At 42.5% G+C, this 26,457-nt stretch overlaps 1 protein-coding gene across 2 annotated transcripts in view; it reads left to right on the top strand.

Moving 5' to 3' along the window:
• LOC140185104 (phosphatidylinositol 4-phosphate 5-kinase type-1 alpha-like) overlaps positions 1–26,457 on the top strand; it is a 97,325-nt gene that overhangs the window by 51,798 nt on the left and 19,070 nt on the right. For both annotated transcript variants that reach the window (XM_072238369.1, XM_072238379.1), the window contains exons 5-10: positions 302–419; positions 1,713–1,865; positions 3,330–3,629; positions 16,143–16,366; positions 17,200–17,283; positions 18,000–18,048. In XM_072238369.1, the coding sequence (XP_072094470.1) occupies positions 302–419; positions 1,713–1,865; positions 3,330–3,629; positions 16,143–16,366; positions 17,200–17,283; positions 18,000–18,048 (928 nt within the window). The remainder of the gene's footprint in view (positions 1–301; positions 420–1,712; positions 1,866–3,329; positions 3,630–16,142; positions 16,367–17,199; positions 17,284–17,999; positions 18,049–26,457) is intronic.

The following is a 26,457-nucleotide window of genomic DNA, read 5'->3' as shown; positions in this document are numbered from 1 at the left end:
ACCTGAGAGTCTTTGTCGCATCCACAAATTATCCTGTCTGTTACCCAAACTATTGAATTTCCTATCACGACAGGTCTCCTCTTCCCTTTCCCTCCTGTGCCACAGAGACCTGACCACTCTGATAGCTCATCTCACAGTACAAAAAGCAGTATACTTGTTATTAAGGAGAATGGGAGAATGGCAGCCCTGTGATAATTTTCTTGCAAGTTGATTTATTTTCCTGCTCTCTTCATATTCTCACATTCCCTTGTCTCTTTTGTGTTGAGCTGTTCATATAAAATCTTGTTTGTTTGATTCTTAGTGAAGGGAGTAACTTGACACCAGCCCATCACTACTCGGATTTCCGGTTTAAAACCTATGCTCCTGTGGCATTCCGGTATTTTCGGGAGCTCTTTGGTATTCGACCAGATGACTATTTGGTAAGTCTGATTATTTTGAACTTTGACTGGCAGGATGATTGAAATATCTTTGGTGATATGAAGAAGAACTGTAAGACCGCAATAGTTTACTGAGGCAAAATATAATGTGACATGGGTTGATAGTTTAAAATTAGTTGAAAAGAGGTCTACCTAGGCCTTGTGTTCAGATTTAGAAGAAATTGGCTGCAGGGATGGTGAGTTCACTGATTGTAATCCATCAAAATTTCTTGGGTTCTGAAGGCCCAAAAGAATTTACTTATTTAGGAATACAGTGCAAAATGGCCCCTTCCAACCCAGTGAGCTGCGCCACCCAGCCACCCCTGACTTAACCCTAGCCTAATCATGGGATCATTTGCAATGACTGATTAACCTACTAGCTGGGACTGGGAAATCCAGGATTTTCACAGGGAGGACGTACAAACTCCTTATAGAGGACACTGGGGTTGAACTCCAAACTTCAATGCCCCGCTGATTAATGGATATGTTTGCGTTGGAAGCAGTGCGGAGAGCTGGATGAAGTTGATTTCCTGGGATGAAGATGATTGACAAATGAAGAAAAGCTGAATAGATTGTGCCTACTTTCCTTAGTGGAGTATTGATAAATGAGATGAATTTGCTGAAATCTGATTGAGGGATGTTGAAATGGGTAGGTGCTGAGAATTTTCCTCTTTAGTGGGATTGTATAAAACTAAAGGGCATTGTTTTGGAATGAAGATTTACCTGCTTCAATCAAGTGGTTTGGCATGAAGTTGGGGAATTTTTGGAATTCTCTATTCCAGATAGGTATTGTCATCATTGAATATGTGCAATGCAGACACGTTAAACTGGAAGTGATTCATGAGATATGTAAAGAGCGGAAAAGTAAGTGCGGAGGTTAAGGCTGTATTGTCTGTGAGCTCATTGAATAGTGAAGCTGGACTCCAAGGAGCTGATCAGCGTTCTGCTGTTTACCTCTTATGTACATGATTAATGACCTGTTTAATATGCTGTGCAGTGAGCCTCAGTGGTAAGTGACCAGATTTTCTTTTCACCACCTTGAATTATTTCTCATGATAATGGTGTCATTGGCAAGGTCACTTGGCCTTTGGAAAGAAATATTAAAAGGCAGCCTTCAGGTGAAGGTTTAATCATGATTCTGTTGTGAAAGGAATTCCAGCAATTAGGCCCAGTGATGATAGATCTGGTTATCTAGCAATACCTATGCTTTCAGAAACTTACATTACTGTGTGTGTTAAATTCTCTCCCTCTGCCCACCCTTTCCCCCCTTTCTCTCCCTCCCTCTCTGCTCTGCAGTATTCGTTATGTAACGAACCACTGTTTGAGCTCAGTAACCCAGGTGCTAGCGGTTCTGTTTTCTACGTGTCTGCTGACGATGAGTTTATTATTAAAACGGTTCAGCACAAGGAGGCAGAGTTCTTGCAGAAGCTGCTCCCTGGATATTACATGGTGAGTCTTTGATTTCAGTCAGCAATTTTTCTCTATTTCAGCCGCCAGTATTTTTCCAAACAGGATTTTCCTTTGTACTTGGTTTTCGTTAGGATCTCTTTATATTTGATCATCAGAAGTACCAACCTGTTATACTTTCATAGTCCCAAACTATTTAACAAGGGGACCACCAAGTCCAAGCAATTCTGGGTTCATTAATGTCTTAAGCTTTCACCCAGGTCTGGGAGGTTTCCTCTTATGATGGTGTTACCTTGTGCCTACCTTCCACATTTTATTTGTATGTTGTTTGACTGTGGGAAACATGAGCATTGAAGCCCACTCTGTTTTCTCCTGGTATGTATGTAAAAGTTGGTAGAAGGGGAATGGCTTTGTTTCTTGTTTCTTCTAATCTGCTAGATCGGTAGTCACTTGACTTTGAGACCCTTCAACCTAATGGACTAGCATCCTCTCCTTAGTAAGCAGTGAGGTGAATATGCATTATAAATCTCGTCCATAACCTGTAACACCAGATATAGACAGCCCAGAGGTCTATTTATCCTTTTACTGTTAACGCAACTGAAAAAAGCTCTTGAATTATCTTTAATGCTGCCTAGCAAATCCATCTCATAACCTCATGATTTCCCCCTCAGATCTACTCTTAAACTTTTTATCAGGGATGTGGTTGAATCAGATAGTATGATGATATTTAAAAGGTATTTAGACAGATGGGGAACGGAGGGATTTAGTTTAAGTTTCCAGTTATAGTTGGCGCAGACATGGTGGCTCAAAGGGCCTGTCCCTGTGGTCTACTGTGTTCCATCAGTTTCATTGCCTTGTGTAGCAAAGGTTTATTTAGTGATTGTCTTCATTGCCCTTCACTATCTTACCCACCCCTTCTCTCTTTCAGTCAGAAATCCAGTAATCTCAAACTGATATCCAAATCTGACATCTTGCGTACCTCTGACACTTTCCCTACAGTTTCCACCACCTTTAAATTCTCCCCCACCCATGAAACATCTCCATTGTTATGGAATTCTTTTCCAACACTTTTCCTGTTATTGCCTTGTTGTTTTTTTGGATCCTGTTACCATGTTTTGAAACAAGCCAGTAAGGGTGCCATTTGTCCCATCGTTACCACAATAGATTTTCATACGTTTAGTCGTTCTTACCCACCCACCCACTAGTGCTTTACTGGCAGCTGTGAATGCTCTGACATTGTTTAAACTTGTAGAATTGGTTTCTGCCACATTTTCAAGGGACATTTTCTAGATGTTAAGGTCAGTGAGAAATGATTTTAAATCTAGGTGACTGACCAACTCGCCAGAGGGAGCAGTTTTTTTAAAAACCATCCTCTTCCCTTAAACCCCTTTGGCACACCGCTTATTCTGACCTTTTAAATGTGCCTGACGGGTGCGTGAAAGTTGTTTGAAAGCATGTTAGTTTGCTTCCTTGGTAATTGCCTCTTGTTCTCTGTCTTGCCCTCAGAACTTAAACCAGAACCCACGAACTTTGCTGCCCAAGTTCTTTGGGCTGTATTGCATCCAATCTGGCGGCAACAATATTCGACTGGTGGTGATGAACAACCTTCTGCCTCGGGTGATGAAAATGCACCTGAAGTATGACTTGAAAGGTTCGACATACAAGCGCAGAGCCTCTCAGAAAGAACGTGAGAAGTCACGGCCTACATTCAAAGATCTGGACTTCCTGCATGATATTCCTGATGGTCTTTTCCTCGATGCTGATATGCATAGTGCCTTATGTAAAACAATTCAGAGAGACTGTTTGGTTAGTATCTTTTCTGATCTTTTATTGAGATGGTAGTATACTTGGTTCATACATTTAAATGTGTTTCTCCTTCTCTGCTGTGATAAATTTTAAGCTAAGTGAGGGGTGATGATTATGTTAATATCCCTTAACTGCATCTTTGTTGGTCACAGGATCAATCAGAAATTGGGGTTTAGAAGACTGGTAATGCAGTAACTGAGATCCTTGAATATTTACTTGCACCAGTCAAGTCAAATTGTTCACAGAATGTATTTGGCTCTTAGAGAATTATATCATGGACCTACTAAAACAAGCTTCTTTTAATTCTAATCTCTTTGAGAGGTTGGCATTTATTATCTACCGTTATTTCTTGAATATGGTAATTACCCTTCATTAACTTCATAACTTCTGGTGAAGATACTTCAGAGCTGTTTCATAAAGAGCTTTGGGGTTAAGACACAGCATCAGTGAAGGGATAGCATTGGGGTTGGGTGGAACTGAGTCATGACCATGCTAATAGGACTATTTTGCAGAGCAGAATTTAGAGAAAAAAATTTGTAGGGAGATCGCAGACTGTTGCAAGAAACATAAGGTTGTGATAGTAGGTAATTTTAACTTTCCACATTGACTGGGGCTCCTATACTTTTTAAAAAAAAACACACAACACTGGATGAATAGAATTTGTCAAATCTGTTCGGGAAAATTTCCTTAATATGTAGAGGTCTCAACTAGAGAGTGCGATACCGCATCTATTAGGAAGTGAGACGGGGCAGATGACAGAAGTGTGTGAAGGGGGCGCTTTGGATCTTGTCGTCATAAATCCATCGCTTTCAAGATGATTATGGAAAAGGATGGATCCGGTCCTCAGGTTGAGATTCTAAATTGGAGAAAAGCCAATTTTGATGGCTTCAGATGTACCATCTGACAGGTATTGATTGGGATAGGCTCTTTACTGCCAAGCAATGTTTGGTAAGTGGGAGGCCTTCAAAAGGGAAATATTGAGAGTTCAGAATTATATGTTTCTGTCAGAATAAAAGGCAAGACTAAAATAGAACCTTGGTTATCAAGAAATATCTAGGCCCTAGTAAAGTTGTGACCTGTACAAAATGGATGGTTTGTACCTGAACTGAGGGAGGGCTAATATCCTAGCGGGAAGGTTTGCTGGTACTATACTGGGTGGGGGGAAGAGAATGGTGGTAACCAGAGCAGCAAAACAGATATTGGAGTGGCTGTGGAGAAAGATACTGTTAAGCCTATATACAAAGCCAGCAACTGAAAGGTCAAGAATGTTGGGATTAATGGTCTGCGCTGTGTATATTTCAATGCAAGGAGTATTGCAAGAAACGTGTAGGATATGCATCAGCACGTGGACTTATGACATTGTAACCATTAGTGAGACTTGGTTGCAGGAGGGGAAGGACCAGCAGCTCAGTGTTCCATGGTTGCCTTGTTTTAGACATGATAGAGCAGGAGGGATTATAAGGGGAAGAGTGACATTATTAGTCAGGGAAAATGTCACAACCTTCTCAGTCAGACAGACTGAAGAGCTTGTTTAGTGAGGCTTTATGGATAGAACTGAAGAATAAGAAAGGTGTGCCACATTATTAGGATTATATTATAAACCAGCCAACATTCCACAGGATTTAGAAGGGCAGATTTGTAGAGGGATCACAGTCTGCTGCAAGAAACATAAGAATGTGTGATAGTAGGTGATTTTAACTTTCACATTGACTGGGACTCCCATACTGTAAAAGGGCTGGATAGGAAAGTGTTTGTCAACTGTGTTTGGCAAAGTTTCCTTAATCAGTGTATGGGGGTCCCAAATAGAGCGAGTGCTAAACTATCTTTTATTAAGGAATGAGGTAGAGCAGGTGACAGTGTGTGTGAGGGGGGATGTGAAGTTTGTGTAGGGGATCACTTTGTCTCGGATGATCATAATGCTAGCTATTAGTTTCAAGGTAATGGAAAGGATAGGTTGCCTTCTCGGGTTGAGATTCTAAATTGATGAAAGGAACTGGCAAGTGTGGATAGGGGTTGGTTGTTCTCTGGCAAAGGTGCACTTGGTAAGTGTGGTAGGCTTTCAAAAGTGAAATTTTGAGAGCAGAGTTTGTTTCTGTCAGAATAAAATCCAGGTTTAGGGAACCTTGGTTTTCAAGAGATATTGAGACCCTGGTTAAGAAAAAGGAGGTTCATACCAGTATAGGCAGGCATGAAAAAAATATTTGAGTAGAAGAAATGCTAGGGAACATTTGAGGAGGAAATCAGGAGGGCTTAAAAAAAAGTCATGAGGTTGTTATAGCAGACAAAGTGAAGGAGAATCCTTGGGGCTTCTGCAGTTATATTAAGATCATAAGGTGTGGGAGCAGAATTAAGCCATCTGGCCTATCAACTCTGCTCCCTCATTTTATCATGTCTGTTCCATTTTCCCCCTTGGCCCCATTTTCCTGCCTTCTCCCCATATCCCTTCATTCCCTGACCAATCAAGATTCTTATCCTCTGCCTGAAATATACATAGACTTGGCCTCTATAGTGGCCTGTGGCAACAACTTCCACAGATTCACCACTCTCTGGCTAAAGAAATCCCACCCCCCCCCATATTAAAAGGATGCCCCTCCATTCTGAGGCTGTGTCCATTAGTCCTAGACTCTCCCACCATTGGAAACATCCTCTCGACATCCTCCCTATCGAGGTCTTTCAACATTCGATAGGTTTCAGTTAGGTCGCCCCCTCGTTCTTCTGAATTCCAGTGAATACAGGACCGGACCCATCAAATGCTGTTCATATGACAGACGTTCAATCCTGGAATCATTTTCATATGCCTCCTCTGAACTCACTCCAATGTCGGCACAAACATTTTTAAGATAAGGGGCCCAATTCTGCTCACAGTACTCCAAGTGAGGCCTCATTGCTTTATGAAACTTCAACATTACATCTTTGCTTTTATAGTCCAGTCATCTTGAAATGAATGTTAACATTGTATTTGCCTTCCTCACCATCAACTCTACCTGCAAATTAACCCTTAAGGAATCCTGCTCAGGTCCCTTTGTGCCTCAGAGTTTTGATTATTTTTCTCCATTTAGAAAATAATCAAACCTTTCACTTTTCTACCGATGTGCATGACTATACACTTCCTGACTCTGTATTCCATCTGTCACTTTTTTGCCCATTCTCCTAATCCAAGTCCTATAGCCTGTCTACCTCTTCTCAACTATTTCCCCTTCCACCTATCTTCATATTCTTTGCCAACTTTACAACAAAGCCATCAATTCCATCATCCAAGTCATTGATGTTTGACGTACCCCTGTGGAACACCACTCGTCACCAGCAGCCAACCTACCCCCAGGAAAGATATAAATAAGATTGAAAGAGTGCAGAGAAAAATTACCAGCTTGTTTCCAGGACTTGAGGACCTGAGTTATAGGGAAAGGATGAATAGATCAGGGCTTTATTCCCTGGACTATAGAAGATGGAGGGGAGACTTGATAGATCTATACAAAATTATGAAGGGTATGGATAGGGTAAATGGAAGCAGGCTTTTTCCACTGAGTTTGGGTGAGTCTGGAATGTGAGTTACTAGGTTAAGGGTGAAAGGTAAAATGTTTAATGGGATCACAGGGGTCTGAGGATCTGTTAGCTCTGACGAGATGTTAGAAGGTGTGTCAAGTCAGCAGCCATCTGTGCAATTGAGATTTGGACCTTAGCTGAGGAGTGCAACTAAAACGAGGAGGCCTTGGCCACTCTGTACTGCCACGGACTCTGAGGCGAATTAAAAGATGCCCTTGCTTTAGGAGAGCTGGTAGAGAACTTAGGCTCTGATTGATCAGTCCATCTGCCTCAATTGCTTGGCGCAGCAAAAGTGAGACTATCAAGAAGTTGAAGAAGGCTAGCCTAAGCCCAGCCTCGTCGCCTCATAGTTCCACTTCCCAGCCTCAGACAATGACCAGCCCAACTCCTGCACAAGATCCTGTCAAGGCAGTGCACCACCAATGAGAATTCCTGGCGTTGGAGTCGAGGTTGCTACTGCTACTGTGTGCCTAATGTCCGAAGCTGCAGCTGTTGGGTAACTAAGACTGGCCAGTGTTAGGAGGATTGGTGACTGTAGCAGCCATCACTCCCATCCCTACGGATTGTGGTGTAATGCTGAAGACAGATGTCCTGGGGAAAGAACTGACGAAGAGTGAAGGCCTTTGTGGACTCTAGGTCAGCTGGTAATTTCCTGGACTTGTGGACAGTCCATCACTGCCAAGGATATGCCCAACAATTCTGGAGTCCCAACAGCAAAGCATAAGTGAGCCAGTCACTACATCCCATATTAAGGGAAAGGCTCCTAAACATAGCTCTTTGGAACTTAGTCCCAGGCAGACAAAGACAATTCGTAGTCCCTCGTTACTGTTGTCTGAGGATACGAATGAAGATTTGGGCTCTGTTTTGACAAAAGACTAGTGAATCTATGGAGGAGACTCTGGGGTCTGCCGAATTGCCCCTGCTACCAAAGGAACCTCAGAGGGATGTTCAACGATAGTTGCAACACCCAAACTGGTCAAAATATCTTCCTCCTACAAGGATTTGGAAGAGGTCTTCAGCAAGGAAAAGCCTCGACTCGTCCACTGCACTGACCCACGAATGCAATAGATCTATTGTCTGGTACTCGTCCTCCATGGAGGTCAGTTGTATGTGCTCTGTGGCCCGGAGAGACGCACTATGGAGAAGTACATAGAGGAGCCACTTACTATGAGGTTCATTCGTTCCTCCACTTTACCAGCCGCCACAGGTTTCTTCATACAGAAAAGGGAAAGAAGCTGAGGCCCTGCATTGAATATAGAGAGCTGAAATGCATAATGGCCAAGAATTGTTACCCCCTTCTGCTGCCTTCAAGGTACTCCAAGGGGCAATAGTATTTTTGAAGCTAAACTTGTGGAGAGTGTACGATCAGATTTGCATAAAGAAGGGTGACAGATGGAAGATTGCATTCAATGTACCAACAGGGCACTGAGTACCTGGTTAAGCCTTTTGGCCTAGCTAACATGGCAGTAGTTTTCCAGGCCTTCATAAACGACATACTCAGGGATGCTCTCCATAAGTATGCCTTTGTCTGCTTAGACAACATCCTAATTTTCTCCAAGTCCATGGTGGAGCACATCACTCGTGTCAGGGATACCTTAAACAGGCTTCCAGATCATTGACTACTTGAATTTTGAAAAAAACAAATTTCATGTGACCACAGTTTAATTTTTGGGTTTTATCATCTCTAATGATAATTTCAAGGTGGACCCTTTTAAAATGCAGGCAGAGATTGGCCACAGCCATCCAGTGTGAAACAAGTCCCGATGATTTCTGGGATTTGCCAGCATTTACGGAAACTTCATAAACTTCAGCTCAGTGGTGGCTTTGCTGATGGTACTAAGATGATCCATGGGCCCTTTTGTTTGGACTACCGAAGCATAGACTGCTTTTGCAGAACTCAGACAGCGATTCACAACAGCTCCCAGCTTCTTCATGGAGGTGGACGACTCAAGACATCAGAGTGGGTGCAGTATTGTCTCAACGGACACCCTCGGACATTAAGCTGCACCCACGTGTTCTTCTCCAGGGTGCTATCCCCAGTAGAAGTAAACTATGATGTTGGAAATGGAGAGCTCCTCATAGTCAAGTTGGCCTTGAAGGAATCATGTCATTGGCTTGAGGGGGCCAAGAACCTTTTCATTGTGTGGACAGACCACAAAAACCTGGCTTGTATTCAGGAGACCAAAAGGCAGGCCAGGTGGTCTCTTTTCTTCAACCAGTTCAATCAGAATCAGATTTTGATATCACCAGCATATGTTGTGAAATGTGTTAACTTTGCAGCAACCATACAATGCAATATGTAATTCACCAGCATTTTTTTTGTGTTGCTTGAATTAAAGTAAATATGTGTATACAAGTACATGTAATCAATCCCACTTTCCTCGTCTCCCAGTTGAAACCTGTGAGTACCAGTCCTTTAGCCCCACTATCATCAGCCCCACCGCCACCCCTTGATGGGGAACAGGTTTTCACCAAAAGGAAACTATTGGATTCATGAGCTGTTCGGATTGTTCAGTTCTTCGTTGACTGGGAGGGGTTTGGACTGGAGGAACGGTGCTAGGTTCCAGAAAGGGGCATCCTGAACCTAGCTGTGATCCATGACTACCATCAATATCACCCCAACCAGCCAGGTCCATCAGGAGTTGGCCATAGGGGAAGGGGTCCTTTTACACTATGCACCCGACCACTCCATCTTCTGGGGTTTAGACACTCCAATTCTTCAGAGTGTGCCTGGCTGACACGGCCCTTTTAAAGATTCTGGCCTGCTCTGCAAATTGGTGGCCATGTTGTGGCACCAGCATTTGGATATTTAAAGAGCACCTGAACTCGGGTTTGGTGCTCATTTGTCAGCTCAACTTTGGTCAGTTTGTGATTGTGATTTGGATTTGTTTCGTTTGGCTTCTCATCTAGCATCTAGTCAAGAACCCTGTTCTTGTCTCAGTCTCAAAATCGTGCCTCAGTTCTAGTCTGATACTCTAGCCCTTGGGTCCTTACCATCCTCGCCTAAGTCTCATCACAAGCAAGTATAGGTAGTTAGAATCAAAAGAGGCACTTGTGGAGTATACGACATGCAAGAAAATAATTAAGAGGAGAGCTAAAAGAGGACATGAGGTTGCTCTGGCAGTCAAGTGAAAGAGAATCCAACTGCTTCTGTGAATATGTTAAGTGGAAAAAGATAGTAAGGGACAAAATTGGTCTTGAAGATCAACATGGTCATCTGCGCACAGAGCCAAGAAAGACGGGGAGGTCTTATATTAATTTTTTGCATCTGCATTTACTCAAGCAACAGCAAAGCAAATATAAAACTGAGGCTAAAGAGTATTGAGGTCATGGATGGTATTCGGATTCTGGAAGAGAGTGTGCCGACTGTCTTAAAGCGAATAACGGAGATAAATCCTCAGGTTCTGACAAGGTGTTGCACCACGCTTTGTGGGAGGTTACTGTAGGAATTGTAGGGGACTTGGCAGAGATGTTTAAAACATTCTTGGCTAAGGGCAAGGTGCCGGAAACCTGGAGAATAGCTCATGTTATTCCATTGTTCAAGAAGTGCTTCAAGAATAAGCCAGGAAATTATATGCCAGTGAACCTGATGTCAGTTATGGGTAACTGGAAGTCTGTGACTAGTGGTGTGGAACAGGGATTGGCACTGGATCCTTTGTTGTTTAATCATCTATAAAAATGATTTAGATGAAGTGGTAAACTGGATCAGCAAATTTGCAGATGACACCAAAATTGGAGTCTAGTCGACATTATGGAAGGCAGTCAAAGCTTGCAGCTGGATTGGACCAGTTTGAAAAATGGCAGATGGAATTTAATGCAGACAAGTGTGAGGTGTTGCAATTTGGAAGGGCAAACCAGTATAGGACTTTCAGTGAACCGTAGGGCATTAAGGAGTGTGGTAGAACAGAGGGATCTGGAAATGCACATTCATAATTTCTAGTAAGAGCATTACAGATAGGTAAGGTCATTATGAGAGCTTTTTACACATCGGCCTTCATTAATCAAGGCATTAAATACAGGAGTTAGGATGTTATGTTGAAGTTGTATAGGACATTGCTGGGGCAGAATTTGATGAACTGTGTATTTCTGATCATCTACCACAGCAGTCCCCAACCACTGGGCCGCGGACTGGTACCGGGCCGCAGAGCATGCGCTACCGGGCCGCGAGGAAACTATATGATTTGGTGATATGAGTCAGCTGCACCTTTCTTCATTCCCTGTCATGGGCGGCACCTTTCCTCATTCCCTGCCGGGCCGCAAGGAAACGTTATGATTTGGCGATAGGAGTCAGCTGCACCTTTCCTCATTCGCTGTCAAGCCCACTGTTGAGCCATTACGCACGCGTCGTCCATGTCAGCATGGGAAGGAGATTAACTCCTTGAGCTTGCAAATGAGGGCGGGCTGAAAAGTATGTTTGACATAACATCTCTGCTGGCATTCTGGATCAAAGTTAAGGCTCAATATTCTGAGATAGCCACGGAAGCACCGAAAACATTGCTTCCATTTCCAACATATCTCTGCGATAAATGTAACGAAAGCTAAATTGCGGAATAGAGTGGACATAAGGAACCCCGTTCCAGTGTCGCTGGCTCCCACCACCACCCGATAGGACCGTCTTGAGCCCAGGGCTCCCACTGATTCAGCGATATTGGTGCGTTGCAATGATTTTATATGTTCATATGGGGAAAATATGTGCTGTGTGTTTAATATCCAAACGTTACTTAAAATGTTATGATGCTATTAACTTATATAACCATATAACAATTACAGCATGGAAACAGGCCACCTCTGCCCTTCTAGTCGTGCCGAACACTACTGTTACCTCGCCCCACCGACCTGCACTCAGCCCATAATCCTCCATTCCTTTCCTGTCCATATACCTATCCAATTTAACTTTAAATGATAATATCGAACCTGCTTCTGCCACTTCTACTGGAAGTTCGTTCAACACCTACTTCAAGCTTCCCTGTCCTCCCCTGGTAATTGACTTATCGCTATATTCATGCGAGGAAAATATGCGCTGTGTGTTTAATATTAAATTCGTTAGATAAACCCTTTTCCTGACAGGGAACTTAATTCAGAGGTGGTTGTATGTGGAATGAGCAGCCAGTGGAAGTGGTAGATACCAGGTTCTCTTGTAATATTAAAGAGAAGTATGAAAAGGTACGTGTGCAGATAGAGGGGACTGGGCAGATAACCTGATCGGCATGGACTAAATTTTTCAGAAGGCCCTGTTTTTTTTTGTGCTCTACTTACCTAGATTAGACTGGTTTTAATGTTGTAAAGAATAAAAAAAAGTGAGGACCTGGATACTTGTAGAAACTTTTTTAAAAAATTGAAGTTCAGTGGTAACTAAATGGGGCTTCATCTGCAGATCACATAGTGTTTTTAACTGTAAGCAGAAAGTGAACAGCACTTAAAAAGTGTGACAGAATAGTTGACTCATTCAAGGGTTCTTGCAGGGTACAGCTACAGAGCTGGTGATCTGAGAAAGTGTGTGAAATTTTCTAAATGTCCTAAAAGGTCCTAGCAGATCGGAAAACATCAAATATCAGTTGTTTAGTATGACAACAGGCCATTCAGCCCACGACATCCATGGTAACTGTCATATCAACTATAACCGATATGTTAACATTTGATGTGAAGTCATCTTTGTGTCAGCAATGCAGTTGTTTGTCAAGGTGCTATAGAGTACTTGCTGCTAGCATAGGCAATGCTTTGCAAATGCCAACCAGCAGGGTGGGGAAAGTTCTTCCTGAAGTATCCTCTGTGGCTTTTGCCCTAAACTTGGGCCTTGTAGCTTTGAACCTGTGCTCTTTAATTCTGAATTGGTGTACATAGGTGAGTTGACCAAACTAGATAAATTTGCTTGGTGATAGGGATCAGGCGGTTGCTCTTCTGATTAGAGGCCTGTGACCAGTGGTGTGCACAGATTGGTTGTGTCCACTATTGCTTGCTACATGTATTAATTAGTTGGATGAAATTGTAGGTGGCATGATTTGTAAGTTTGAAGGTGACAAAGTTGTTGGTACAATGGACAGTGAAGAGGGTTGGTTAAGATTACAACAGGGTCTAGGTGAATGACAAATGGAGTTTAATTCTTGACATAGCATTTTTAGTAAGTTTGATGAATAAAGGGTTGCTGTCTAAAGGAGATTCGATGGGTAGATTGGATATTAAAGGTTTATGGCATCCTTTCATCCGCTGGGAAGTGTAAAGAAGTCGTGTTCCAGCTTTATCACCCTTTGGTTAGGCTGCATTTGAAGTATTGCTTACAGTTGTGTTTGCTTCATTACAGGAGTCTTTGGAAAGGGTGTACAAGTTATTTATTGGGATGCTACCTGGATTTGAAGGTATGAGGTATAGAGAGAGGTTGAACAAACTAGGGTTGTTATCTCGAGTGTTGAAAATAGAGATCTGAAAACTAAAAGAGGCAGAAGTAGTGGGTGATCAGAACCTTTATCCCAGGGAAGAGGATTACAATCAGTATTGAGGACGTGCTTGGCGGGGGTAGTTTAAAGGACAAATATGAGCATGTTTTGTTTACATGGAGTGGCATGTTCCCAGTGGAAGCACAATAGTGGCATCTGGGAAGCTTTTAGATAGACCTGAATATGCAGGGATTGGAGTGATATGGGTCATATACAGTCATTAAAGATTTAGTTTAATTTGGCACAGACACCATCGGCTGAAAGGCCTGTTCCTGTGCTGTACTGTCCTAGATTAAGCCATGGCTGGGTATGCACAGTAAATGGTAGGATTCTGAGGGGTACCATAGAATAATATACCTTGGGTACACATATATAATTCCCTTAAAATGGTGACGCAGGTACACAACATCTAGTCCAAGAGACTGGACATCATATTACAACTATGTAAGACATTGGTGAGTTCAGGCTTGGAGTGTTGTGTGTCATTCTGGTCACCTAGCTACGGGACAGATGTCATTAAGCTGAAAAGGGTGCCAAAAGGATTCATTCCCAAGGATGTCACCAGCACTGAAGAGCTTCAGTTAGGAGACATAAACTGGAACTGTTTTCCCTGGAGCATGGGGGGATAAGGGCATCCTGGATTCACTTGACTCCATAAATTAGAGTATTGAGCACAGGAGTTGGGATATTATGTTGAAGTTGTATAGGACATTAGTGAAACCAAATTTTGGAGTATTGCATGCAGTTCTGGTCATCTTCGTACAGGAAAAGGTACAAGATGAAAGAGAACAGAGAAATTTTACAAGGGTGTTGCCAGGGACCTGAGTCAGAGGGAAAGGATGATCAAAGTTCAAAATAAATTTGATGTCAAAGTCACCATATACAGCCCTGAGATTCATTTTCTTGTGGGCATACTCAACAAATCCATAAGAGGATAATAACCATAATAAAATCACTAAAAGACCACTGCAACTTGGGCGTTCAACTAGTGACAACAAACTGCAAATACAAAAAGAAAAATAATAATAAATGTGCAAAAACTATTGAGAACATGAGATGAAGAGTCCTTGAAAGTTAGTCCATGGGTTGTGGGAACATTCCAGTGATGGGGCAAGTGAAGATAGGGTAAATGTAATCAGGATTTTTCCACTGAGGTTGGGTGAGACTAGAACTAGAGGTCATAGGTTAAGGGTGAAAGGAACCTGAGGGGGAACAGCTTGACTCAGAGGGTGGTGTATGTCTGAAATGAGCTGCTGGCAGAAGTGGTGGGTGCAGGTTCAGTTGCAACATTTAAGAGAAGCTTGAATAAGTACATGGATGTGCAGGAATGGAGGCCTATTCAGGTGTGGGTCAGTGGTACCGTGCAGAATTAGTTTGACATAGACTAGATGGGCTGAAGGATCTGTCTCTGTGTTGTGCTCTCTGGCTCTGCTGTGTATAGTTTGCATCTTCTGGAATGGTGTGGGTTTCCTCCAGATGCTCCATATTCCCTCCACAATCCAAAGACATCGATAGGTAGATTGCCTTTGTGTAGGTGGGTAGATACTGAGAATGTTTCAGTTTTGGGAATCCAGACTAGGGATTCCCACATAAGACTGAAGCAGAGGTCAAATTTCTTCTCGAGGTTATGTATCCTTTGAATTCCGTCCCGGGGTGTGTGCACGATGAATTGCTGAGCAATTAAGTCTGTTGTTAATGCTTGGGCTCCTGAGGAATTGAGTGATACTGGAGTGGACAGAAAAGTGAAGTTGAGGTTAAAACTTGGATCAGCAACAATCTTACTGAATGGACAGGCTCAATTTCACGTGGCCACTTCCTCTTCTAATCTGCTTCTGTTCCTGTGTACACAACTTCAGAGACTGTTCCTGTGTAGCAGGCTTTGCAACTGAATGGCTGTTGACAACTATGTTGTCTGTGGGTCAATTAGTAAGCTTGGCTCTTAGAATCTCTCCACCCTTCATCTCAGGTGCTGCACGAAATGCATTTAATCACTGATTAATCCAGTATTGTTGTAAAGTAGTCTGTTAGATGTGAGATCTTTATGCTAGATTTTAGTTTTTACTGTAGTGTTTTTACATTATCTCTAGACTGAGTTTTCAGTAAATCAGGTTTTTTTTAAAATCAGTGTTACAGTCATGCAGTAAGATCCTGGATGAGCCTCTCCGTCAACTCTACTTCCCTGCCAACCTTAGAATCTTTGTACAAGTACAAAGTAAGGTCCTGGATTGTACAAGTCAAGACTATGTAGCCCATGTCTCTAAAAAATCAAAGCAATTGCATTCCCCTTACTTACTTTCCTGTAACCTTTTTCCAGATCCACTCTATTCCCCAGATACTGTCACCAATTCACAATTTAGATAGTGTAAGGGAACAGGACCATCTAGAGGAAACAAAATAGTTACAGGGAGATGTCTGATTCCACATATTTACTCCCCAAATATTGCCTACATTTTTGTTTTACATTTTTATTCTGCATGTTACCTTAAAATGCAGCTGGTGTCTGAGCAGAAAATTGATTCTCTTCATATTTACTGCATAGGTATTACAGAGTTTTAAAATCATGGACTACAGTTTGCTGGTAGGGGTTCATAACATGGACCTAGCCAGCCGGGAGCGGGAGTCTGAGGGTCAGCAACCTGGCCTGGATGGCATTGGAGCATCAGATGCACGAAGACCAATGGGCCAGCGCTCCCTTTACTCAACGGCAGTGGAGGCCATCCAAGGTGAATCGCGCCTTGGAGCCACCAGTGAAACTGATGAACAGTAAGTCTGGCTTGACCGTCGAACCTGTGTGTATTGGCATTGGACAATATTCTGTTGGCTTCACCTCAAAAATACAGCAAGTACTCTTACATGACAGGCTTGTGAGTTAATGTATTGGTTCCCCTGTAGTTATGGGACTGATTCAGAAGGCCTGGATTATTGGGTCATGAAATTCAGCATGTCAACTCAGGAGTTGTATTAAATAAGGTCATTGTGACACAGTAAATTTGAAAGTAGTGAACAGTCATAGTGACAGTGAAATAGATTGAAGTGAAGTCCAACATGGCCATTTCTTGTCCGCATTAAGTGCGACTCCAAAGTCAGTGTGACTTTTCACTACCCTCTGAAATGGAGGTAACTATTCTCTTGAGAGGGTAGTTTTGGATGGGAAGTAAATGCTAGTCATGTTAATGACACCCATCCCCTCTGAACAAGTAACAAATGAGTATTATGGATGTGTACAGAAATCCAGTCTGGCATGCTGACTTCTGGAAAAGAAGCCCTCTTCCTTTGGTTTTGAATTCAACAACATTTAACTTCTGGGGAAGTGTTACGTGTTCTGCACAATATTTGTCCATTAACTGGCGTTAAGGTCGCAATTAAATGATCCCAGTGTAACAGTGAAAGTGCTTTGTTAAGTACAATGAGGTATTGTGAAAATGTTCTATGTTCCTCACTTCTAGTCTCGCTCTCATACACGGTTTCAGTAATGCTTGAAAAGCTATGTATTTGGTCCAGTGTTTTCCCTGTGTCTGATGCCAGGAAGCAGCAAGGTTTCAGGAGAGGACTGTTTTAATAAATAAATAAATACAGTTTTATGTGTTCGCATTTAGGATGGGAGGTATTCCAGCTCGGAACTCCAAGGGGGAGCGCCTCATGCTGTACATTGGCATTATAGACATTTTGCAGTCCTACAGGTAAAATACTGCTAATTTTTACCATGTTTCTGCTTACCTGAATCTGCATGCATCCTGATATGGTTCTGCATCCATTTCAAATTCTTGCCCTTGTGTTCGAATTTCCATATGGCCTTGCCGTACTTCTCTCTGTGGCCTCCCGTGGCTCTCCAATTCTGTTGGTTGCATCATTCTAATCCTGCATTCTGGAATTCCCTCCATAAACCTTTTACCCTAAAAAAAAAGTTCCTCAAAAATTCCCCTTTTGCCACTGCTTCTGATTCCCTATCCAATTATTGTTTAATTCATTCAGTGGCAGATTTTGATCAGATTTTCTCTCCAGCAAATTCTTTTCAGAAAAGTTCCTACTCTACACAATATTGACCACTTCTTAGACATGTTACATGCTTGTGTGACTTATCTTTTCCTTCTGTGGCCTAACTCTAACACCTTCACATTTTTGTATGCTCCTTCCCTGCTGTTACACCCTGTCTCAGATCTCCTGACTCCTTTCTTGTACATCTTTGAATTCTGGCATTAGCAGCAGTTCCCTTTACAGACTGGGCCCCTAGCTCTGAGATTCCTTCCCTACAGTCATCTGCCCAATAGCTCCCTGTAACATTTGTTGCCAAGTTTAATTTGATGTTCCATGCAGTAGATAGCCTAAGATGTGTAGAAATGCCAGTATGTGGGTGTAATTTTAATGCCTGTTTAACATTCTTTCATTTCTGTTTTAGGTTTATAAAGAAGTTGGAACATTCTTGGAAGGCCCTTGTACACGATGGAGTGAGTAACAAGGACAGCTTGTGTCCACATAGCACAGGGTCTTCAACTACATCGCATCTGATTATTCTGAATGTCTAAATGTGAAGTTGAGTTTTAGTTGCTTTGTGACAACCCATCTGTCTGTCCACTAAATTTGAACAAAACAGCTGAATAATTCTACATTGGTCCTGTCAATCTCCCCACTCTTTCCCAGAATCACTTCTTGTTTTCTCCCTTCAAACCCTTGTATTTGCTCTCACTGCATCTTGTCACCCTAATTTTAAAGAATCAGCAGCATTCTAAAGGGAGGTTGGGGCAACTGTGACCGGCAAGGCAAGTCAAAGACAACATGAAACAAAAGAGAGGTATACAATATAGGGAAATTAGTGGGAAGTTAGAGTATTGCGAAGCTTTTAAAAACAAAAAAGGTAATTAAAAAGCAAAAAGGAGAGAAAAAGTTAAATATGAAGGTGAACAAGCCAATAACATAAAACAATACCAAAACTTTAAGATATCAAACTGCTGAAAAATGACACTGGTGGTGATGGGAGATAAAGAAATGATGGATGAACTAATGCTTCCAAAACTCAAAATAATTGATTACATAAGTATTCACACATTCCCCCCCCCCCCCCAATATGACACACCAAATCATCACTGGTGCAGCCAATTGGTTTTAGAAGTCACATAATTTAATGGAGATCTGTTTTTGGAGACCTGTGTGCAGTCAAGGTGTTTCAATTGATTGTAGTAAAAATAAACCTGTATCTGGAAGGTGCAATTGCTGAGTCAGTATCCTGGCAAAGACTACACCATGAAGACAAAAGAACATTTCAAGCAACTTTGTGCAAAGGTTATTAAAAAGCACAAGTCAGGAGATGGATACAAAAAAATTTTCCAAGTCACTGAATATCCCTTGGAGTACAGTTTCAAAGGTACATTTAATGTCAGAAATGTATACAATATACATCCTGAAATTCTTTTTCACAAACAGTCACGAAAATAGTGACCCAAACAATGAATGACAGTTAAATGTTAGAACCCCAAAGTCCCTGCCCCAGCTCCCCCTCACCCACCCATGCATAGGCAGCAGCAAAGCAACGACCCCCCCCAGCAAAAAAAGTGTACCCCCCACTGAGCGCTCAAGCTTGCAGCAAAGCATCAATAAAGACGCAGGCTTGCAGTACCCCCAAAGACTACTCATTCATCTGGTAATTCGACATACCACAGGCTCTCTCCCCTTCTGCCCTCCCCTGCACCCCCCATCCAAGCGAGAGGGGAGACATAACAAACAATTCACTAGTTAACAATGTTAAAAGTCTGTTGCGTCGCTTCTTCCGTGTTCTGTGCCCAAAGAACTCGGGTGTCTGGGCACGCAGCCAGCTTGCTGCTGTTGATCTTCCATCTCCCACGACGCACCAGTTTCCTGCAGTAGCACCAACTTTGAGTCCGCCTACCTCCAGAGCCACAGAATCCCGGAACCCTGAAGGTGCATTAGTCTTCTAGGCCACGTCCTTGGCATATCGAATAGCAGCCAGTCGTGAGACCCCGAGAACAGGTCATGTTCTCATAAAGAACTGGAGTCACCTTGTAACTCCAGGTCAGGCTCTTCAAAGAAGCTTGAAAGGGAAAAATAGAGATACTAAAGATAGAAACAGAGCTGTTTCAGTAGGTGCAAGCAAAAGAGTCGCTGTTAGGCACCATCGTTCTAAGCTCCTCTGTCAATCATCAAGAAATGAAAAGAATATGGCATAGCTGTATACAGTGGCATGCAAAGGTTTGGGCACCCTGATCAAAATTTCTGTTACTGTGAATAGCTAAGCGAGTAAAAGATGAACTGATTTCCAAAAGGCATAAAGTTAAAGATGACACATTTCTCTAATACTTTAAGCAAGTAAACATTTTTATTTCCATCTTTTACAGTTTCAAAATAACAAAAAAGGAAAAGGGCCTGAAGCGAAAGTTTGGGCACCCTGCATGCCACTGCTTAGTAACACCCCCCTTGGCAAGTATCACAGTTTGTAAACGCTTTCTGTAGCCAGCTAAGACTCTTTCAATTGTTTGGGGGATTTTCGCCCATTCTTCCTTGCAAAAGGCTTCTAATTCTGTGAGATTCTTGGGCCGTCTTGCATGCACTGCTGTTTTGAAGTCTATCCACAGATTCTCAGTGTTGTTTAGGTCAGGGAACTGTGAGGGCCAGGGCAAAACCTTCAGCTTGCGCCTCTTGAAGTAGTCCATTGTGGATTTTGATGAGTGCTGAGGATCATTATCCTGTTGTAGAAGTTATCCTCTTTTCATCTTCAGCTTTTTTTTTTACAGACAGTGTGATGTTTGCTTCCAGAATTTGCTGGTATTTAATTGAATTCATTCTTCCCTCTACCAGTAAATGTTCTCCATGCCACTGGTTTAAACACAAGCCTTCTAGTTCTGTGAGATTCTTGGGCTGTTTTGCATGCACTGCTCTTTTGAGGTCTATCCACAGATTCTGGATGATTTTTAGGTCAGGGGACTGTGAGGGCCAGGGGAAAACCTTCAGCTTGCGCTGCTTGAGGTAGTCCGTTGTGGATTTTGAGGTGTGTTTCGGATCATTATCTTGTGAATCACATGATCAATTCACCCCCGTGCTTAACAGTTGGAGAGGGGTTCTTTTCATGAAATTCTGCACCCTCTTTTCTCCAAACATACCTTTGCTCATTGCAGCCAAAAGGTTCAAAGGCACACCTCAACCAGCCTGATGCATTTTGGAAACAAGTCCTGTGGACTGATGAAGTTAAAATAGAACTTTTTGGCTGCAATGAGTAAAGGTATGTTTGGAGAAAACAGGGTGCAGAATTTCATGAAAAGAAACCATAGAAACTACAGCACAGAAACAGACCCTTTGGCCCTTCTTGGCTGTGCCGAACCATTTTCTGCCTAGTCCCACTGACCTGCACACAGACCATATCCCTCCATACACCTCCCATCCACGTATCTGTCCAATTTATTCTTAAATGTTAAAAAAGAACCCGCATTTACCACCTCGTCTGGCAGCTCATTCCATACTCCCACCACCCTCTGTGTGAAGAAGCCCCCCCTAATGTTCCCTTTAAACTTTTCCCCCCTCACCCTTAACCCATGTCCTCTGGTTTTTTTTCTCCCCTTGCCTCAGTGGAAAAAGCCTGCTTGCATTCACTCTATCTATACCCATCATAATTTCAAATCTCCCCTCATTCTTCTACGCTCCAGGGAATAAAGTCCTAATCTATTCAACCTTTCTCTGTAACTGAGTTTCTCAAGTCCGGGCAACATCCTTGTAAACCTGCTCTGCACTCTTTCAACCTTATTTATAACCTTCCTGTAATTTGGTGACCAAAACTGAACACAAAAACTGAACCCCTCTCCAACTGTTAAGCATGGGGGTGGATTGATCATGCTTTGGGATTGTGTTGCAGCCAGTGGCACAGGGAACATTTCACTGGTAGACGGAAGAATGAATTCAATTAAATACCAGCAAATTCTGGAAGCAAACATCACACTGTCTGAAAAAAAAGCCGAAGATGAAAAGAGGATGGCTTCTACAACAAGATAATGATCCTAAACACACCTCAAAATCCACAATGCACTACCTCAAGCGGCGCAAGCTGAAGGTTTTGCCATGGCCCTCACAGTCCCCCAACCTAAACATCATCGAAAATCTGTGGATAGACCTCAAAAGAGCAGTGCATGCAAGACGGCCCAAGAATCTCACAGAACTAGAAGCCTTTTGCAAGGAAGAATGGGCAAAAATCCCCCAAACAAGAACTGAAAGACCCTTAGCTGGCTACAGAAAGCGTTTACAAACTGTGATACTTGCCAAAGGGGGTGTTACTAAGTACTGCCATGCAGGATACCCAAAATTTTGTTTCAGGCTCTTTTCCTTTTTTGTTATTTTGAAACTGTAAAAGTTGGAAATAAAAATATTTCCTTGCTTAAAATCTTAAAGAAATGTGTCATCTTTAACTTTATGCCTTTTGGGAATCAGTTCATCTTTTACTCGCTTAGCTATTCACAGTGCAGGTTTCCCCTGCCATCCGGAGGTAGACCATTCCTATGAAACGGTTTGTAAGCTGGAATGTCTTAAAGTGTAGAAGCCATTACCATTTATTTAAATGGGAAAATTTTGTGAGCGTTCGCAGACCCAAAAATAACCTACCAAATCATGCCAAATAACACACAAAACCTAAAATAACAGTAACATATAGTAAAAGCAGGAATGATATGTTAAATACACAGCCTATATAAAGTAGAAATACTTTTCCACAATCATTGCCTGCACTGTTGTCCGTAGCGAAAATCTCACACAAGCGCCATCAGCAAAAACATGGCACAAGTGCTTTCGGCAGAAAATCTCACACAAGCGCTGTTGGCAAAAACACTCTGTCCAGTAACCTTTAAGCTATGAAGCTGCCAGATCATACCAAATAACATGTAAAAAATACACAGCCGATATAAGGTAGAAATAATGTATGTACAGTGTAGTATCGCTTACGGGAATCGGGAAGACAGCAAGCACACTGATGATGGTGTGTTAGACTCAGTGGTCAGAGTTTGGGTGGTGCAGTGGCCCCCACCCTCCGGGCAGCGACCCGATACCGATCCGCGAAGCATGCAGTGGTAGCCGGGAGGCACACGGCACATTTTTAAGAAAAAAGCCGAAATAAACATGCTAATTAATTAGGTACTGCCCAGCACGTAATTGTCGGCCCAGATCAGAAGCGATTGCCGATTGCGTCGCCTCTGATCTGGGCCAACAGTTACGTGTCGGGCGGCACCTAATTAATTAGCATGTTTATTTTGGCTTTTTTCTTGAAGATGTGCTGTGTGCCTCCCGGCTATGGCTGCATTCTCCGTGAATCGGTATCTGTCCGTGGCCTGGGGGTTGGGGTTGTGAGACACTGGGGTGTCATCTCGTCGTCTGTTTCCATTAAGGCAGGCAGGTCATCTTCTCCTATGACTGCCCGCCTTGATGTCAAAGGTCGAGGTTCATCGTCTGCTGTGGCTGATGTGGAAGGCTTGCTTGACTGCTGAGCCTTGCGCATTTTTCTATCATACAGTGCCTTGTAAGCACTCAAACCATCTTGCAAATATCCCCTAAACCTACGTACCTTTTCAAAATTAAAGTCATACTTTATCATTGCAGCGAAGATCTCACGCAGTTGCTTCACGTTCAGTTTGCCATTGCATTCGGTTTCGATTGTTATCCTTTCCTCTTCCAATTGCATCAGCTCTTCATTTATCAGTTCTTGGTCATGGGATGCCAAAACCTCTTCACCATCTTTGTCAGCTTCCACTAGCCAAACTCACGTTGTCCTTACTTCGTTCACCACGATCGAAATACTTAATTATGTCTAGTTTTACGCTAAGTGTAATACCCTTACGAGCTCTTTCAGGCTTTTCCGACGCCTTAGAACTCATCTTGCAAACGGCTGCTCACAGGCTCGTGTTTAAGCAAAGCCGGCAAGAATGCAGTTCTGAATCCGGGGAAGAGTGGCTGCTCAGGGCGCATGCTGCCTTTTATCGCACGCTGATTTTTTTTGTAACAGTGAAAACACCTTCTGTTAGCAAAAACAGGGAACTAATGTAGGTCTTTCGTAACAGTGAGGTTTCGTAAAGCGAACGTTTGAAAAGCGGAGGACACCTGTAACAGAAATTTTGACCGGAGGTGCCCAAACTTTTGCACGTCACTGTATCTGCCTAGAGCAGGCAGTCCTCAAAAACTGAGTAACTGTGCAAGAATAGGACTAGTGTGGGGTACCACCAAGAAACCTGGTTACAAGCTTCAGTGGCAGCTACAGGAGAGACTGCACATACAACTGTTGCCTGGCCACTTCACCAGTCACAGCTTTATGGGAGAGCGGCAAAGAGAAAGCCACTGTTGGGAAAAAAGACCCACATGAAATCTTGTCTGTAGTTTGCCAGAGGAATGTGGGAGACTGAAGTTGGCTGGAGGAAGGTTCTATGTTCTGATGAAACCAAAACTGAGCTTTTTGGCCATCAGACTAAATGCTGTGTTTAGCATAAACCGAAAGCTGCAATATCATCAAAAACTGAGAAGCATGGTGGGGGCTGCATCATGCTGTGGGGCTGCTTCTCTTCAGCAGGCCCTGGAAGGCTTTTGAAGGTAGAGGGTAAAGCAAATGCAGTAAAATACAGGGAAATCCTGGAGGGAAACCTGATGCAGTCTGCAGATTTGTTTTCCAGCAAGACAATGACCCCAAGCATAAAGCTAAATTTGTGCAATAATGGCTTAAAAATAACAAAGTTAATGTCCTGGAGTGGCCAAGTCAGAGACCAGACTGCAATCTAATTGAGAACTTGTGACTGGACTTGAAAAGAATTGTTGACTCACAATCCCCATGCTTGAGCAGTTTTGTAAAGTAGAATGGGGAAAAATTGCAGTGTCCAGAGGTACAAAACTGTTAGAGAACTATCCACACACTCAAGGCTGTAATTTCTGACAAAAGTGCATTTACTAAATACGACTTGAAGGGAGTGAGGAATTATGCAATTATTTTGCATTTTATATTTGTAATTAATTTAGATCAATTTGTCAGGGTCTGTTTTCACTTTGACACAAGTCTTTTTCTGTTGATCAGTGTTTTTAAAAAAAAAAGTCAAATTAAACCCACTGTGATTCACTTGTAAAACTTCCAAGGTGGGGGGGCTGGGGGTGATACTTTTTGCAAGTACTATATATATTAGTTAAATAAGTATTGCAAAAGTAGAATTTTTTTAAAAATTTTTCTACGGAGGTAGTGTTTATGGGTTCAATGTCCATTGAAACACCGGATGGTAGAGGGGAAGAAGCTGTTCCTGAATTGTTGAGTGTGTGCCTTTGGGCTCCTGTACCACCTCCATGATGGTAGCAATGAGAAGCAGGTATGCCATGGTGATGGGGTCCTTAATAATGGATGCCACCTTTTTGAGGCATCGCACCTTGAAGATGTCCTGGACACTGGAGGCTAGTGCCCGTCAAGGAGCTGAGTAAATTTACAGCTATCTACAGCTTATTTTGACCCTGTGTAGTGCCCCCCCACCCCCACACCAGACCATGATGTAGCCAGTTAGAATGCTCTCCACGATATATCTGTAGAAATTTGCACGTGTTCAGTGACACACCAAGTCTCCTTAAACTCCTAATGAAATTTAGCTGCTCCTATGCCACCTTTGTAGCTGCATCAATATGTTGGACCCAGGACAGATCCTCAGAGATGTTGACACCTAGGAACTTGAAAATGCTCACTCTTCACATTTCACAACCTCCAGCCCAGCATATAGACAGCTCTGGTGTTTCCTTTCCTGGCAGCCACAACAGGCGAACCCAGGGCATGAGGGCCTGGTCCACTCAATGATTGAGGGCATGCAGCTCCCCCACTATCATCTTATCAATGAAAGCAGTTATGTTTCATTAGGAGCTTGAGGAAAGTTGGTATGTTCCCAAACACTAGCAAATTTGTACAGATGTACTGTGGAGAGCATTCTAGTAGTTGTATCACTATCTAATATGAAGGGTCCTCTGCTCCAGATCAGGAAAGTTGTAAACTCAGCCAGTTCCATCATTTAAGGATCCCCATCACCCAAGGCATGCCCTCTTCTCATTGTTACCATCAAGGAAAAGGTGCAGGAGCCTGAAGACACACACTCAGCAATTCAGGAACAGCTTCTTCTCCACCATCAGATTTCGGAATGGTAAATGAATCCATGAGCATTTCTTCAGTATTTTTCCTTTTGCACTAATTTTTTTTATAAATATTTATTGTAATTTTATTGTTTTTATTGCAATGTGCTGCTGCTGCGAAACAACAAATTTGATGACATCTGGTGATATTAAACCTGATTCTGAAAGTGCTTGGGAAGCTGAAAGGTCTAAAGGTGGATAAGTCAGCTGGACCAGGGTTATAAAAGGGATAACTAAAGAGATTGCAGAAGCATTGGTAATGATCCTTCAAGAATCACCATGTTCTGGCATGGTTCCAGAGGAGTGAAAAAATGTAGATGTCACTCCACTCTTCAAGAAGAGGCAGAAGAAAGGAAATAGTAGGCCAGTTAGCCATTATTGAAGATGATATTGGAGGCACGTGATAAAATAGGCTGAGTCAGCATGGTTTCCTTAAGGGGAAATCTTGCCTGACAAATCTGTTGGAATTCATTGAGGAAATACCAAACAGGATAGACAAAGGAAAATCAGTGGATGTTTTGTACTTAGATTATCAGAATGTGCTCCACATGAGGCTGCTGAATAAGATTAGAGCCCATATTATTACAGGAAAGATACTGACATGGAAAGAAGATTGGCTGACTGGTAGGAGGCAAAGATTGGGAATTACAGGGTCCTTTCCTGTTAATAAAAAGAATTCTACTTTTCATGTTGTATTTCAGTGATCTGGATTTTAGACAATAGGTGCAGGAGTA

The sequence above is a fragment of the Mobula birostris genome, chromosome 2, assembly GCF_030028105.1.
Source record: "Mobula birostris isolate sMobBir1 chromosome 2, sMobBir1.hap1, whole genome shotgun sequence".
Lineage (NCBI taxonomy): Eukaryota > Metazoa > Chordata > Chondrichthyes > Myliobatiformes > Myliobatidae > Mobula > Mobula birostris.
Note: the sequence above shows the minus strand (reverse complement) of the source record. Positions and strands in the feature narration are given on the sequence as shown.